At 41.8% G+C, this 18,161-nt stretch overlaps 1 protein-coding gene across 1 annotated transcript; it reads right to left on the bottom strand.

The window, feature by feature from the left end:
- Positions 1-12,951: 12,951 nt before the first annotated feature.
- emx2 (empty spiracles homeobox 2) lies at positions 12,952-16,693 on the bottom strand. Its single transcript, XM_023425708.2, has 3 exons — positions 15,988-16,693; positions 14,728-14,912; positions 12,952-13,213 (listed from the first exon to the last, which is right to left on the bottom strand). Exons 1-3 carry the CDS (start codon positions 16,376-16,378, stop codon positions 13,046-13,048), a joined length of 744 nt encoding a protein of 247 aa, XP_023281476.1. The 5' UTR covers positions 16,379-16,693; the 3' UTR covers positions 12,952-13,045.
- Between the last annotated feature and the right edge of the window lie 1,468 nt (positions 16,694-18,161).

The following is an 18,161-nucleotide window of genomic DNA, read 5'->3' on the forward strand; positions in this document are numbered from 1 at the left end:
CTGTGAGACCTCCGTTATAGGTTATTATCCCGGGTTCATCCCAGACCGGCTTCAGTAGGAACAGACTAACCTGGACTGGGATCCCTCTGAGCACAGTGGTTACCTAACTCAGGATAGACAGAGATGTGGTATTTCAATTTTGAAATTAAATGTCACAAGACGTATATCATTTAAAGACTTCTTTAAGTATTACCCTTGCAGCAATTATGGATGATCAACCTTTGTGGCAAAAAGCTTAAACGCCTGTGGTTGGGTGAGCCCTGTCATTTGTCTCTCTTGTCAGTTTCCTGTTTTCCTGAGCAACTCCCCTGACCTGGCTGGCAGGCCCGCCTGCCCTGAAGAGCACTTTCCCTTTCCTCAATCTGCGTTAGGCCGGCAGGGAAGAAGAGAGGGAGGGAGGGAGGGAGGGAAAGAGGTAAGGGTGAAGGGGGGGGGGTCTAACTTAATCTGGCCCACTGCTCAGGTCAGTGAGCTGCTTACCGGGTCTATCCAAACATAGGGGCTTGTTTTGCTAAAGCTGTGGAAAGAAGAAGTACCCTCTTAAATCAATGCTTTACTTAGAGCTGTGCACATGCAAGGTTGTTATGCGTGAAACCACAGGAGGCAGAGCTGGCACACAACCAGCAGCGTGCTCCTCTCCTTCGTACTCCCCTCACCATGAAGGCAAAGAAAAAAGAAAACTCGCCTCTGTCCACGGCCAAAAACTTTTTCAACATCACAAGCTGTATTGCTGCATTTTTTAAAGCACAGCTGAAGTCTGTGCAACAATTTCCCTGCAACTGCTGTGGTGCACTAAAATGCAACAGCTTTTTCGTTTAGGCCTTACACAGCGTGTGCTCTTCCTATGACAAAAGGGAATTGCTCTCTAAAATGCATCCAGCTGTGTGTACTTATCCTTTTCTCTTGACATATTTTCACCAAAAAGTCCAGCCCTGATCTAATCATGATGCTGCAGAGAGACCAGACTGAGCAGCTCACATGTATGTTTGTTGTGCACAGACTGGAGCAGTTTGAGTTTTTTACTCTGCTCTCTTCAGGTATCATATGATCTAAAGAGGAATGTAGAAAAATCAGCCAGATTTATTGTTCCTCTTTGACTGAGCATTTGCGAAGGGGAAAGAGAGAAATGTTTCCTCCAGCTTGAGGAGGCATTTAAGGCATCTTTGAAGTAGCTTTAAGCAGGGCAGGGGCACTAAACTGCCGTGTTACAGAGGAGACCAGATGCATTGCACACTACAGAGGTGAATTGTCATTTAGATTGAATTTTTATGAGCGGCAAAAGGCACTCCTCTCAAACAGACGCGAGGTTGTGTGCTCTCAGCGAGGCAGGGCGTCGTGAAGTCATCATGTCCTGACACTGGAGAGAGAGGAATTCACATTATGTTGTGTTTCTTCTGCAGTTACAACTCAAACACCTGTGCCAGGTATGTTCCCAAACGGCACGTTAACTAAATGAAGCGCAGCAAACGCGAATCCAGGTTATACTGGGGCTGCAGACAAACAAGGCCACTGGTAAAAGGCTCTTGTTGTGACTGTAAACAAAGGCTCTAATTCACCATAATGGTTCTATGGGTCCAGTGCTCTGGGAGATGCAATGGCCAGTCTCAGTAGCTTAATTATCTTTCTAATTTGTATTAGCACTGGCTATCCTCTCAGGGATAATTATGTATCTAGTGTGTGAGTGAGCTTAATGAGGTTAACTTAAGTCTTTACATGGAATAAAGGTTCAGTCACCTTATAGAAGAAAAAAAAAGTCCCACTGCTGCTGATTGTGGTGTTTTCCTCCTATATAGACGATGAACATAAAGTCTGGTAAATCCCAGCGGAGTGCAGAGGTAAGGTGAACTTATTCTCAGTGGCAACACAAAGCAGAGAAGACGCGAAGTTAGTTTGCGGTTCTGGTGGAAGGATGGTCAGCTTAATCAGTTGAGAATAGCTCATGCTGCCCTGCTATAGATAAAAATCAAAGAATGTTCCTATCAGATCAATATAACCTCTGCTCACCCCCCTCCCTCCACTGACATTTTCGAGAAATCTCAGCACTTCTACCAGCCGAAAGGCGCTGTGCACTGGAGTGACTCATGTTTAGCAGGTATTGATAAGGCTGATAAGAGCTCGAGCTCGCCTCTCGATATCATCTGAATTCCCAAAGTCCTGTGATCATGTGCCATTTCCCTCTCAGTGGATGATATACTGCGCAGCACCAGCACAAAAAGACTACATATTTTCTCTTATGACTAAGTGTAAATCCACTGCTAAAGAGCCCTCATTTATTTGCTGCACCCCTCCCATTTTTGCTTGCTCAGTACTTAGCTGTTTTTTACTGCAGGTTAGGAAGGGAAACCATCTTATCTGTGACTGGGGGGATTTATTAGTGCGAAAAAGATAATTGCTATTCATAGGCCACTGGGGGCTGATTTACAACCACTAATATTTTGGATTCCTAGAGCCGTTTTTCATCTTTTTTATCTCCAGCCCTGCCTGCAGCGTGGAGGGGAGAGAGGTCACGATGGACGATGAGGGATGGGCGGGGCAAAAGCCTCCACTCTGAGCAATTTGGCTGAAGAGTAATGTGTGAGGAAGTAGCCTACATGAAAAGACCTCATCCACGTAGGTCTGCCTGGAGCTGACAAACACCTGTTCTACTTAACCTGTAATGAGTCCGCAACTCAGATCCGTCTTGTCCGTTTTTTGTCTGAGAGAGCGATCCTAAGAAAAACAGAAATGGCAATAAAGGGGAAAAATCTGGAACAATATTGCTTTAAAATCTCTTCCATTATGTTTGAACATATAAAAAAAGTATCTGGAATGACCACATCAAAAGCTATAAATTGAACATTACAGAACCCCCGTGTTCTGTTTCCCCCTCTGGCCTTTTACTCACAAAACTGGTTTGTGAATTTGCAGTGAAGACATGACTTGTCCTTATAAAGGTCATACCTTGGCTATGTTGATTATATTACCTGAAAGACAGGTAGCATTTTTTTTTTTTTTTTTTATAGTTTGGGAAGGGTTGGTTGCAGGCGAAACAGGAAATGAAGAGTTTTGGGGCCTGTCTGTCCACGCTGATCCTCCAGCTAACCGGGAGGCAGCAGGGGCTTGAGTGAGAGCACTCAGATGTGAGGTCATGGGTTCAAAGCCCAGGTGTTGTGCCTTGCAGCAGGACACTTCCCAGTCTAAACAGTGTAAATGATTTTAGAGAATGTAGAGGTTAACCCGAGATCAAAGAGATCCACCTCTGAAGAGACTCTTTCTACTGTATCCGTCAAAGACATCAGTTTGTAAACACACTAATCTGCTCCTGTCTGGTGTGTGTGCTTATTCAGTGTCCTCACTTCATAGGTAATATTGTGCTTGATATTAGCCTCTGAATACAGCGGTCAGATTGTTAATACATTTGCCAGATTATTGCAAATTTAAGTAAACCACTGGATTCCAGATAACTTTAAATAAAAGTTAAACATTTATCAAATTCAATTTTCAATTTGTTGTCCAAATGAGACAAGCATGTCAGTGGATGTAAACTGTGATATTACAGCAGGAGAGGAGAAAAAAAAATGTGCGCTGCGGGAGAATCCCAAGAACACGCAGCTACTTCCTTTTGATTCCCATTTCATTGATTTAATTTCTCATCCTTAAGAGATGTCACTTTGTCTGGAAATGTATTCATCCTGCATATGCGACTCTTAATAACGCTAATCTTTTTGCCAGAGCAGAAATCTCATGGAGGGATAATCTGAGATAAATATAGTTAATTGAGGCCAGGTGAACTTTCTTTATCAGCAGCACAGTCAACCAATCTGAAGTAAATGTGATAATTAGAACGGAGATGTCTTCACCGAGAACAGAGCGTGGTCCTGTCCCGCAGCCATTTCCCTCAAATTATATCTGATTTCACAACACATCAGAAATCTATATCAAATTAGTGGGCTAACGAATGCAGTAATGTTTCCCATAGACATATGTAAACATGATAATCTGGAAGCAATAAGAAAGAAATACATCTGCTACGATTCAATTCAAATCCTCAACTGACATGTGTTTCTTAAATGACACTACAAAACTTTAACATCATTTTTATAATATGGCTAATGCAGCAAACAAGATGTACCTTCTCTCTGAAAGAAAACAGATCTGAATCGGATGAAAAACGAGAGCTCCTCCTTCCCTTCACTTTCCTGTGAGGTATGAAAGGGTGCTCTCTTTGGCCATACATGCAGCCTGTGCTCCTCTGAGCCTGACCACCATTAACACCCCTGAGGAACCATGTCCTAATTACTCATTCAGCTTGACAGAATCTCCTTAATTACAAACTTCATTAGCCTGCAGGACTTTGTTTTTCACTAGAAAAGGAGGGAGCAGGGGACAGCTTGGGCCAAGGTGCAGTGGAGGCGAGGGGTAGGTGCTTTAGCACCTTATTCCTCCATGCATTTCTTTTTTTTCTTTTTTTTCAAAGATGTTAAGACCTCAGTCAGAGATCTAATTAGATTCATAGTGAGAATCAGACACCTTTTAACTAGCCTCTGGAGTCCCTCTAAAAGGACAGTGAGATCCAGGGTAAGAGAGGCACAGAGAATTAAATGGACCTACTACTGCCTTTCATGTGTGAAGTGGTCTGACTTGCCATGTCCTCACCTCCAAATACAAAATAACCTGCAATACTTACACACCCTGCTGCCATTATACCTCGCTTATAAACACATAGGAGAGCCTTTGGGGGGGAGGGGAGGACAAAAGCTGCAACAAGCTGCCATGTGCAATGGCAATTGGACATGAAAAGACATATATTGCCATTAACTCGTTTATACATATTTTATACTCACTTTTGCACCTGATTCTTCTCACTGCTGTTTCATTTATCTGAGAGAGCGTTGCACACTCGTGTAGATCATCACACATCACATGGCTACACAGTCTCGTTACATGTGTTACTTGCATTTAGAGTTCATATGTTCACACTGCATGTAATTATATGGTAAAATGGACTGCATTTATATAGCACGTTTGTAGTCTGTCAACCACTCAAAGCACTTTACCATGTATGTCTCTTTCACTGGCATTCAAACGCTGATGGTGCAGCATCAGAAGCAGTTAGGGGTTCAGTGTCTTGCTCACGGACACTTTGGCACATGAGCCGGGGATCGAACCAGGAACCGGAACGATTACCAGACAAACCGCTCTGCCCCCTGAGCCACGACGCCCACCTTAAGCAATTATATGGTAGACAGCACTGCTGTTGGAGAAGTAATCATTTCACCTTAGGCTTACATAAACCCAAGAAGTTATGCTTGTTATTAATTAGAAGCTCATGGAAACTCCACTTGAAATCGTTAGACAATGTTAGCATCCCTCTCCTTCAATGGCTAAGCTCTGCAATGTGCAGCAAGAACATTATGAGTGAATGAGAGTGAATGATTAGCAGGTATAATTTGGGTTTGTTTCTCTCTTGAAGGTGCTAAGGTGTTCATTGTCCCATAATACATGTCACAACCTGAATTACTGCTACCAATCATTTACACCGTCTGTCAAGCAGTGCTCCGGCTCCCCGAGCAGTCACACAGAGACCCCACATTTCTGCTCAGAGCAAACAACTGAATGCGTCTCCTCTGCTTCTAAATGCTTAAACATGTCAGTGTTCAGATGTCATACACATCAGCACACTGTATTTCCCCCTATAACACATTTTGAACACATGGCTGCACTTTTTTTACAACAGGGAATTCAAGAACTTCCACCGTCAATGGAAAGCAGTAACAAACATGGACCTTCTCTTACTTTTTTCATTCTGTATATTACTTCCATGTTTTGCATCCAGCTTGTGCTTCATCGCAGCTGGAGTTGCAGCTTTCAGTCCTCAGGCTGATGAGACAAAACCACTTCTTTAGTATTTGTGCTGAGCATACAGTCAAAATGTTTTTAGCCACAACCCAGGACATCGCAGCGTTTTTTTCCACTAGGAAGAGCAGAGATACCCACCAGCTACCCCCAAACTCATACTCACACTCATACTAGATACACACACACACACGCACACATCCCCCACAGAAAATATTGTTTGTGAATATTAGTCATGTTAAAACCAACTTCAAGCGTCTGTTAGGCGGGTGGCGGCAGGGTATTATGACAGCACTGACCAGAGAATTGGCACAGCTTTGCATCGATGCCACAAATAACTTCAGTGTTATATGAAAAGCTAACGAGAGCTGGCATAAGAGTTTGGTCAGCATTCGTGAAGACACTGCATGAAGCTGAGGAGGAGCTGAAAGTGTCAAGAAATCCCTGCTGGTGTGTAATGAACGTTGTCTGTTGTGAATTTACAAGTTAATTGTCATTCTCATGTTTATCCTGGGAGAAACTTGTGAAGGGAGAAACTCAATGTTCTAAATAAAGAATATTTAAAGCGCTAGTCAGTGCTTTAAATTTGTGCTAGCTGTTATTCTTTTAAAAAGCTAAATATAAAGACTCACATACATATGAAGTAAGCTACTTTTCCATTTTCTACACTGTCTCTCAGTCTTTAACATATTTCCTGTCAACACAGACAAAATGATATATATTTTTATAGTTTCTCCAGTCTTATTGGTCCTTCATTGATTGTTGTTATTGTTTCGCAATCAAATTAAATTTGTGTTTAATGAAGGTTAAAATGCCAAAATGACACCACTTATTGGTATATGTTGTTACACAGGTGTTGTTTGTGTTTTGCTCTGCTTTTTTTTAATATACTTTCTTGTTGAGTTTAAAGGCACATATATGGTGGCGTATTGCAAATAGCTTAGGATATAAATGCTTTGTTACTGGTCATCAGTAACAAAATCAAAACATTAAACTAGATATATGCAGATGGTCCATTGTAAGAGTGTTGTGCCGCTTTAAATTTTTCTATAAGACACAAACTGTGCAAGCTGATGTCATGCTTATTTGTAATTAATTACACAAAAACATCTAAATAATTTTTAAAACAAGGACTAATTGAGGATTGGTTTGCATTACATCATTTAAACCAATGCAAGCAATGCGTAGTTCTAATAATAAATTTCCTGCAAAATCACTCCAGGGACAGAATAATAAAAATATATATGAGGCTATAAATAAATAGCATTTACTCATGTGAGGTTTGTTTTGGTTAAGTGCTTCACTTTTTCAACACCAATCTATTTTAAAAGCCCTTAATGAAAACTCCAAAGATCTAAAATTACATTTTAAATGTGTATCACAAGCGCAGTTGACTCTCATGTTGAAAAAGAATAAGGAAAAGCGATGCAACATCCATTATCCGAGTGCACACACAGGCTCCTGTCCAAGGAGTCCTGCACTACTTTATGCTGCCTCCCTTTCCAGACTCTAAGCACTCAACTGCTGTCAGACTCAGCCAACAGAAACTTGATATTTCATGTTTTTAGGGGGCAGATTTTTTTCTCCCTCCCAGCTACCAAGAGGGGGAGACATAGCGAAGTTCAGACGGGTGTAAAGCAGGGACAGAAGAACAGGTGCCCACAGTTTCACCTGTCTGCTCAATAACCCAAACACCAGCAGCTATATTCCATTCTGCCTCTAATCGTAGCCACATTTACAACAGAAGAAAAGTGAGTTAAGAGTCCGGTTTTAGATGTGACTCATTTCATTGGAGAGGACACTAAACATGAACAGAAGAATTAGCTGCCTTCATATGGCTTTGACACAAGAGCAATGTAGCTTCAACAAGCTGCACTTAGCCTGCAGCAGGTTATACAGTCTCTGCTGTTACTTTCTAAAGTACCTGCCGGTTTGTGCCACGGCAGCAGCCAGCACGCAGATAGACCATATCAGGGCTGATGATGTGGGAGGGGACTCGCAGGTCAAGAGACACAGAATAGTTCAGCAGGCACATGTGATATATTTAGTGAGGCCATTGTTTGTTTTATTTAGGGAGCGAATTGAGGATTTTCCAAACTGCGGGGCCCCTGAGGTATTTTATCAGGTGTACAGTCCACCATATGTTACACATTAGTGCGCTGAGGGGAATGCTGGTTGCAGATACAACCTATAAAAAGTTTTCAGTTTGGACCTACAGAGGACAGGGGGTCGACAGTTGCTCTCTTCAGAGCTGCTGGAGATGTGGGAAACACTTATATGCAAATGAAACTGCATCACATTACAGCCCACATTCCCCCTATCAGTAAAGAAAATAAACCTTAGGAATCTGTGGCATCTCAGCAGAGCATAAGAATATTAATGCATTGAAAATAGATGTTTACTGCTAAAGCCATAATAAGTGGGAAAACAGCTAATAAAGGCTGTGAACTTTCTTACTAAACTGAGCCGTGCCTGTGCAGCGTGGTCACGGCTCGGGGCAGGCCGGAGTTCAGGCAGATGCTGGAGGTGTCTGTGGACTCTGTGCAGGGCATTGTGGGACGGAGGCCAAAAAAAGAAGCCTGACAGAAGGAGAAAGAGGCGTCTGTTGCAGGTGGAAACAAGTTTAGTGTTTCTGAATCGCCAGCCCTCAATGATTATTCCAACGGGAAACGGCCATTTGTCACTTTGCAGGTCTGCGGCATCTCTGGGCTGTGTGTTGTCTGCGTGGTGACCTCAGTGAACGTGGGTAATGGAGCTCCAAAGCCCACTGAGTGAAACTCTGCATGGGTCTGTCAGAGTAGCTTGTAATGTGGCTCTTGGCTTCGTTCATCTATTAACAATCACATATTGGTGCCAGGCTCGTTGTGTGTGTGTGTGTGTGTGTGTGTGTGTGTGTGTGTCTGTGTGTGTGTGTGTGTGTGTTTTTTTTTTATGTACAGGCTCTATTGTGATGGAGAATACAAAAGAAAATAAAAATTGACAGTTAATAGCAAAATAAATAAAGAATTTTTATACAAATGCAACATATTACTGCAGCAATTTGATACTTTTCCATTTAAATCATCATTTTGGTTTATATATTGACTATAATCTATTGTCTGGCTCACTTCTGTCAAGAGTTTGGGCTTTAACCCGAACGATTTGTGTCATTGAACGCAGCAGGCCCATACGTGCTGTATTCAATACACTATGTGTGTAATCATGCACTTAAACGTCTCATCTCCTTCAAAATCCAAATTAGAAATCGAATCATGTCCATAACAATAAAACGAACGTGTGATTAAAACTATTTTCGCGCCTGCACAGTTGTGTCCACGCCGGTAGAAAGTCAGTGGAGCAGTTACTCAGTAAGTGCTGACTGTGTGTGATGGCAAATTTGAAATCGCTGCATTTGGAAAAATATAATCATGAGAGCACATCGCGGCAGCGGACGCCCCTCCCTCGTTATCAATAATAAAGACAGAAACTGAATCCGAGGCTCCGATGTTTAATTTATTATGATGTAAGCTATTTGAAGGCTGATTGTATGGTAATTGCTCATTAGTCTTGTATATTTATCGCTGCACCTTATGTCAAGGCCAAGGGAGCTGTGTAGGGTTCATTCTCTCGTTTCAAGGATCAATTTCAGAAGCAATTCGTAAACAGGACAGATCAGGTTTGTGACAGCACCGGCCCACAGGTGCCCCCTCAGAGCCGAGATGCTCTGTGGAATAACGGCAGAAAGGGCCCCGCGCCCCCCAGGACCCAGACAACATGCTGACAAACTATCCAAAGCCCTCCTTTCAAAAGCCACTTCTCCCGATCAATTATTGACTTTCAGCACTAATGCGAAGCCTGTCTTCCGCCTATCCCCTCCCTCAGCCGCTGTTCACATTAGTGGTGTCAGCGGACGTAATTATACCTACTAATTGCAGATTAGAGGTTTTGGGTCAGTGGGGTCACTTGATAGGACCGAATACTCTTTTCAATGACGGATAATCATTTCAGTTGCAGGCTAAATGTTTAATGCAGCGAGGCTTCGGTCCAAAAAAATGTCCGAAACCGGCTCGATCGTGAATATTTAAGGAATAATCAAAACTGTCCACGCGCTGTGACGTTTCATGGAGAGTTTGGCGCCTGGACGGGGGAAAGCTGAAGTTTAGATAAGCAGGTCAGCAAAGGTCCCCACAGCTGGCCCTTAACGCACAGCAGGAGCGACTGGAGGAAGGATCTGATATATGAGGGCCCACTTCACATCATAACACACACACACACACACACACACACACACACACACACACACACACACACACACACACACACACACACTCACACTCTGTTTGAATTCTGTCCAAACCAATTATATTCGTGTGACCTTAGTCTCAAATTGCGTTGATCATCCATTAATAGGAAGTGAAAAGAAGAGCGCGCTGAATTTTTAAGATGCAAAGAATTCATGTAAATATTAGACCAGCTCCGTGGTTTGTTACGAACATGCGCACTGCAATTTTTTTCGATCATTTACGATCTGCCAAATTTTGACAAGTGTAAACTTAAATATAGAACACCTATCCACGTGTTATTATTATTATTGTTATTTAAAATATTTTGATGGGTGCCTTAATTTGAAATTTAATTTATTTTTTTTTAATATAAAGACAGTCGGCCAATACACCGGTGTTTTACTTCTGTAAATTAGGGTTTTAATTTTTTCATCATAATCTGTCCGCAAAAAAATATTTCATTTGATTTCTTTCAATAAACAGAGTAACAGCCATTTTTTTTAAGAGAAATGTGTTCAGGTTATAATCAAACGCTTCTAAATTAATCAAACTGTGCCAGGCTCTAATGAGAAGCCTGTCCTGTCTCCTGTGTGTCCATACAGGCGCACAGAGGGGGGGAGAATGCGCCAAATTTGTTTGCGGCGGATCAAGGCTCACCGCCTCCACTGCACTTTCTTTATCTTAATTCCAACTTGAAAAGATATAATTATCTAGTTTGAACAGGACTGCTATCAAATCCTTCTTTATAGGCAGGGAAGGGAAAAGCTCGAGTGGATTGTGAAGCTCTGAGCCGCTCGGTGTTGCCCGAGATAGGAGTAATGAAGTTGTGGAGTCCGGAGATACAAAGGGCATTAACCTCATTAGCATGAAACCTTTTCTTCTAACTATTGTGGGACCCTTTCAGTCCTCTAATCCCCCCTATTTCAAAGCTGGGTTTGTAATAAAGCTTTTAGGTTTTTTTTTTCAAAGCTAATGGTATTCTCTAAAGATTTTTATTGCTGTTATAATCTATGGGCCGATTAAGAATTCCCTATATGACCCCCCCACCCCCCACCCCCCCAACCCAAACCACAAAAACAGCTCTTTTTAGTTTATGAAACAATTAAACAAACACATGCACCTTGCACCAGAAAACACTGAAGTTGTGCTTGTTGTGTGTGCACCAGAAAAAAAAAATCATAATCCAGTTTTTAAATGTGTGTCATTTAAAACTGAGCTGCATGTGTGCATTGTTTTGCTGTTGGTTTGTTTGTGTGTAAATAGGGAATCATTTCCTGCTGTAAATAGCATCTTTTTTAGTTGAGGCTACAGGCTCCTACAGAACTCCTGTATGCTGTTCCCGCTCAGTCCAGAGCAGCAGCCTGCAGCATGATGGAGCCTACAAGACAAGATTTTAAACAAAGATCCCATTTTGCGGCGCACTGCAACCTTCCCTTATCGCGTCGTGAGGGGTAGTCAGATTGTACTAAATTATGTCCAACCAAGCCCCCTTGGATCCGTGGATTAAGAGATTAAAGTGGACCACTGGGCAATGCATCCCCTTTCCCCCCTCATATTACTCGCATGATAATTGCCCAAACTGATTTGCACCTTCACAAAAGCTTGCAGAGACTCTTTGTAGCCGGAGCGGAGCAGAGGCTGCAGCCCCTCTAAAAATAAGACTAATGCCGTCCACTTCAGACTGAGAAACAAATGCAGAGCGCAGGACAACAAATTACAGGCTGCAGCGTTTTTCCTCTGTGTGTTTTCAAATGAAACTCCAGTGTTTCTGACGCCACATCAGCAGACCTCACTGCGCCACATTATTCTGTCTGATGGCAGCAAATGAGAAGAAAGATCATCGCCCTAAAAGCTTGGTTTAGTCAGAGGCCTCCATTCAGCTGCTCTGTGTAATCAAAAGTCTATACTTTTACTGCGCGCAACATATTGATAAAACTTTATTGACAAAATATTGACAATTACATACTTCTTGGAAGTATACTTTGTGTTAAAATTGTAGCAAACTTAACACAAACACAAAAATTATTTACATTCTGTAAAAGAGGGTTTAACAGAAACATTAACTTTTAGCATTTCTGTACATGGAATACGCTCAGTGCTTGAAGTTTTTTTTTTTTTCTCAATTCTTGCATTTTTAGTCCTTCGTGGCAACTTTCAGTGGAGGGTCAAGTCCTGACAGAAGGCTGCATGGGGCCACAGCGACACATTGGTAAAGCTTTAGGTTAAAGGAATGTCCTGATGCCTTCCCTTTAAGTACTTTATCTGTGGTCTAATTCACTTTTTAGAAAGATTTTTTTTTTTTAAATCGAAATTCACTTTTTGTTCTCTTTTCTTTAAAAAACACTATAACGCAGCACCGCTACTTCATATGTTTTCACAATCACTTTTACACGAGAATCATTAATTAAAGACTGCACACTTTGTAAAAAGGAAGAAGCACGACATCTCTCAGTTTGAAAATAGAGTTAAAAACAAAATTGAATTTTTTTTTCTTGGTTTGAGAAAACTTGTCAAATTAAAACAACTACCAGGAAAAAACTATACCATGCAATTCAAGTTTTACAAAAGCTGTTTGGTGTTTTGGTATCTTGAGTGGAAACGTTTTTTTAATTTAAAATAAAAAAACCTTCTGTGCAAACGTCCAATATGAATTGGAGAAAAAAAAGAATTGGTTGGTGGTAGATGGGGGTTGTAGTGGTGGTTGGTTGGTGCGTGGAAGGGTGCAGGTAGATGGACTGAGACACTGTCAGTCACATTTTCCCGGGTCGTTTGGATTGACAGACCCACATGGTGACAGCACTGCCACCAGTCGGGTTTCTCTCACCCTCAGCTGCCGATCTCCGGAGATCTGAAATGTGACATTGGCTTTTTACCCTCTCATTGTCTCTACACGGCATCCTTTATCCATGTCCTCCTTCACACAGACGCTTATATAGTCTCTTGTTTTTTTAATCGTCCGAAGTGACATCGATTTCCTCTGGGCTCGCCTGTTTAGTCGCCAGTCTCCACCGGTTTATGTGATGCGATCCTTTCTTCTTCTGCTGAGACTCCGAGCCCTCCTCCTCCAACTTCTGCCGCTTGAACTTCGTCCTCCGGTTCTGAAACCACACTTTTACCTGAAGAGGGGTTGAAAAAAAAGAAAAGAAAGAAAGAGAAAAAAAACTGGATCAGTATCACGAGATAAACCGGGATTGGCTAGTGCGTAAAACCACGCGTAAAAGGGACACATTGTTTGGGGAGCAGGGCTGAATACAAGCAGGCAGCGGAGCAGTGGAAATAAAAAGGTAAAGTGTGACCTGCAGTTGATGATCACAGAGCAAACAAACTCCAAAATAAACTATAATCAATTATATTCTCACGGAAGAATAAACACGTGCATTTAAATAATCAAATTATAAATATTACCCTAATATATAATATTAATTTATAGCACAGAGTGAACTCAGCCTCTCAGAGGTCAGTCACCCGGTGCAGGTTATCATCCAGAACATCCCACAATGTCCTTTTTTCTTTTTTCTTTTTTTTAATGAAATAAATTGAAGGCAAAGAGCTGGAATAAACAAAGATATTTATTTATTGACTCACAAACATCTGATTCTGGAAAAACTTTTGACGCCTCACATAAAGTAGGTCAGAGGATTTTTTTTGTGTGTGTGTCACAATAGCAGCTTCTATTAGTGCCAGCGTGTAAATGCAAACGAAATAAAGACATCTAATCCATGTCACATATTTAACATATATTTTCACACACTCCTCTGAATCGACTCAGCTCTGTTCAGAAGAGGCACCGTGGGGAATTAACAACATCTTAAATCGATAAATTGTCTGTTCCTGCTTTGTCACCCTTCAGCCCCCTTTAGCTCTTAAATGGCAACCGAGGTGCATTTAATAAGCCTTCAGTGGGCTAATTGAAGAAGGTGATGGTTCATTTCTCCCTTCAGCTCCTCCAAAGGCCCCGCCGTCCAAAAGCAGCCGCGGCGGACAAAAGACAGCGGGCTGATGGGCTCAAACAGCATCTTAAATATGGCAGGGGGAATTCACTGAACCCGCCTCGCTCTTTGTATCGCCTATCCCATAAAATGGTTAACTGGTTAATTTGCCCTCCATTTTGAAAGGCAACATTCTCCCCCCAAAACAAAGTAATTCAACCCCTCCTGAAATGAGGTTAGGCCTATACAATGACGGTGGATGGGGTCCAACAGAAAGCCTCTGTCTTTCACTGACAACATGCATTTATAGAACCTGGTGTGTAGAAACAATTTGGGGGGCTGATTATTTCAAAATGATTGTTTTCCAAATGACACTGCTCCTCTTTGTTTTCATGCGTCAATGTTACAGCGGCCTGCTTTTAAAAGGCTCCTGACGCACGGTGCCACGTCCAGGAAAAAAACTAAAATATCACACACATATAGTCCACTACATCAGCCATGATGTGAGAAATGTCTTTTTATGATAGTAATAAAAAAGGACTATAAAGTGCAAGTGAGCAGAACATCACACAACACTCTGAAACAGCAGTCAAATTAAAAAAAATAAAGCAAAATGAAATAAGAGCATTGTTGGCGTTCGCAGGAGAAATAAAGAGGCAGCATGTGGAGGCTGATGATAAAGCAGATGCAGTGTTTCTTACCTGAGTTTCTGTGAGGCTAAGGCTGTGGGCGAGCTGTTTTCTTTCTGCTCCCACCACGTAATGGTTTTTCTCAAACGCATGTTCGAGCCGCAGGAGTTGCGAAGGTGAAAACGCTGTCCGGATTCTTTTGGGCTTTCTGGCCAGCGCGTTGTGCAAAAGGAAACTCTCTGGACTCGTTTCATTACCTGGAGACGATCACAAAACGAGGATCTGTCAGGGTCTTCTCTCTTTCTTTTTATTCTATTATAATATAAACATTTCCCTAACAAACAGCAGGCCTGCGCACAGCTATCAAACACTAGTGTCTGAGGACAAGACTGGAAATAAAAGAAAAATCATTTATGGAAAACGTGTCTATATTTCAGTTATTGTTTAATGTAGAGTTTCTTCATCTAACATTAGGGAAGCCACCGCGCGAAGGACAGAAGGAAACAAAACAAAGCAGAGGTATAATCCTGGGCCTAATTCAATTAGCTCACAAACAGCCTTTGTAAACAAAATCGCAGGTAAAATCCAAACAGCATCAAGACGTTTAAATAAACAGCAGCCAAATACCACTTCAAGAAAAATTAATTCACAATCACTATCTGTAAATTACGATCATTACATACGAGCTTTTTAATTTGTCTGAAAAAAACAAACAAATTATAACAAATTAAATCCCATAAAATGAGCAAACAAAAGAAAAAAATAATAAACGAATTTTTTAAGAGTCTAAACATCTCACAGGACGAGTCAGTTTAATTATTAAAAATAAAATGACCCCAAATCTGGCTCATCTCAGCCTCAGAAAATTAACAATAGGCTCCTCAATTAAACATCCACATTATTTCGTTTTTTCCCTTTAAAGCAAAAATGTTTCTTCACCGTTAAAACTCTCTTCAATCTGAGCTGATGAGCAGAGATGCTTTATTTTCCTTTTTATGTACAAATATGACAAAATTGCCATTGGTCTGTTTTTTTACAGCCCTCAATAGACGCAACAGACGCAACAGAGGCCAAGATAACAATTCTTTCTTTATTCTACATTAGTCTACTTTTTTCTAAATGAAGAAATTCATTATAGGCTCATTTTAAGTGAAATAATCCTTTAAATAAGTGTCTGTTTCGCCTGAGTCTGTTCGAGCCTCACACATTTTAATTCCAGCTACATGCTGCTCTCTGAGCTGATGGACACAACAGAAATCTGTCTTCTCTCTCCAGCCGCTCGGCGCGATTCGTGCGTAAAAGTGAACCGAACGAAACACTTCGATCACTTACCTTGAAATCTGTGACCCAAGTACCTATATCTGTGTAATAACCAGGGGTAGAAAGTTGAGGGGTCCCTTTGCTGGCTGGCAAAAAGAGGGTGCGGACTGTGTGAGGAGGAAAGCGGGTGAGCGGCCAGAGCGTGCGGCGGGGCCACCGGATGCACCGGGACGGCGGAGTTTGGCGGATGAGAGACCGCCTCGGCGAACACCAAGTCCGGGTTAGAGTAGACGCCCCTGCCGCCGGAGTGAAAGCCGTTCAGAAAGGGGTTCATCTGGCCGGAGTTTGCATAGCTGAGAGCCGCTGGCCTGATGGGCTCCTCGGAGCGGGACGCCGGTACAGGATTATCCTTCGCCACTAAAGACTCTATAGTAAAACACCTCTTGGGTGTAGGTTGAAACATGGTCTGATAGTCCAGATTCCCCAGTTTAAGTTAAAGTCGTCGGAGGCGCTCTCGCTTAAAAAATACTCCACACCCAAGAAAGGGGGAAAGTTTCTGCGCAGTAAATAAGTTGGGAAAAGGCGGCAGTGCCGAGAAAGCCAAAATAAAAAGTGCTCGGCTACTCCCAGACTAATCCATGGATGTGATCGTTTTCCTCGCCAGGTTCGTGCAGGCAGATTTGTTAGTTCATGAGCCTAATTAGCGCTGCAGTCCCATAAACAGCTTCCTCTGAAAGCTGTAATGGCATGGTGATTGGTCGCTGCCGCTGCTGCTCGCCTTAAGGTGGAGAAGGGGAAGACGCTTAAAAAGTGCGTCAATGGGAAGCAGGGGCGCGGAGAGGCGGACTCGAACGCGCAACACGGAACGGATTCGTCCAGAGAGGAGCCCCCCGCGCGCGCGCGTACACACATACACTCATGTACGCACATACACAAACTCACTCACACGCGCACATATCTCCAGGACATTTAACAGACTGAACCAGTAGGCTAGAAAAGCTCAAGGTAGCTGCTTATTTGTATTTAAGGCCTATGACAGGTTCAAACAGATTTATATATATATGTATGTATATATGTATGTTTATATACATATATATATATATATATATATATATATTTATATGTATATATATATATATATATATATATACTGTGTGTGTGTGTGTGTGTGTGTGTGCGTGTGTGTGTGTGTGGTGTTAGTACCAGCAAGTGATTATTTTTAATTATGCACAACAATGTTGCGCAAACATGAAATCAGCTCCATTAAAGTCTGTTTCCGAGGCTAATATTTAGCACCACTTAATTGCGCTTTCAGACGGGCCTCGCTCATTTCTGCTCATGTTGCTTTTCTCTCTGATTTCTGTGGGGAAATGGTTGTAGTTTCGTTCCTGCTCAGCTTCATCCGTCTCCAGGTTCTATCAGGTTCAAATAGAACAGTGATGGATGGGATGTCTGGGAGACACCAGAGACACAAACAAGCTTTAGCCAAGATTTAGAGCTTTTTGTCAGCTGCGCAGGACGCGGCATGAAGACTGACAGAGTCTCCAGAATTCACTAACACCTTCCCACTGATGAGTCGCTGTGTGTCAAACTTGCTCAGGGCTAAATGCTCAGGTGTGTAGTGGAGCTGTCACCCCTGTGCGTGGATCAGTGAGTGGAGAGCAGCAGTACAAAGCTGCAGCCATGGCCGCGCATCGAGGGCCTGTATACAGCAGTCATACACACCAACATCACGCCGAGGTACCGTGATGAGGCGGGTTAGACATGAGCAGCTGCACCTCTGACACTGTGGTTCCCAACTTTAAGTTTCTTTATATGATTATTTATGTTTATATTTTTATTTTAGTTTTTAGTTTTGAGGGAAAAGGGGATAAAGAAGGTGGTGGTGACTGTAGATGCTGGGAAATTCAATTTGAACACAAGATCATAACAGAGGACAGATCTGAACGCTCTAAATATTAATTCCAAAGTGAGATTATTATTATTATTATTGTTAATATTATTACTGTTATTACTGTTATTATTGTTATCATTGTTATTGTTATTATTATTATTATTATTATTATTATTATTATTATTATTATTATTATTATTATTACTATTACTATTACTATTACTATTATTGTCGTCGCTGACTTGTAATCTATCAGTGCTCGTTTATCGACAAATCTACTTCAGGTTTTATTTTGGCGGGTAGATTAAGGCTCTGGAATAAAATACAAACTAAACAGTGTTATAGGCTCGTA

Source organism: Seriola lalandi, unplaced genomic scaffold, assembly GCF_002814215.2.
Source record: "Seriola lalandi dorsalis isolate HSWRI2012SDOR001 ecotype SW California unplaced genomic scaffold, Sedor1 jcf7180002054795, whole genome shotgun sequence".
Lineage (NCBI taxonomy): Eukaryota > Metazoa > Chordata > Actinopteri > Carangiformes > Carangidae > Seriola > Seriola lalandi.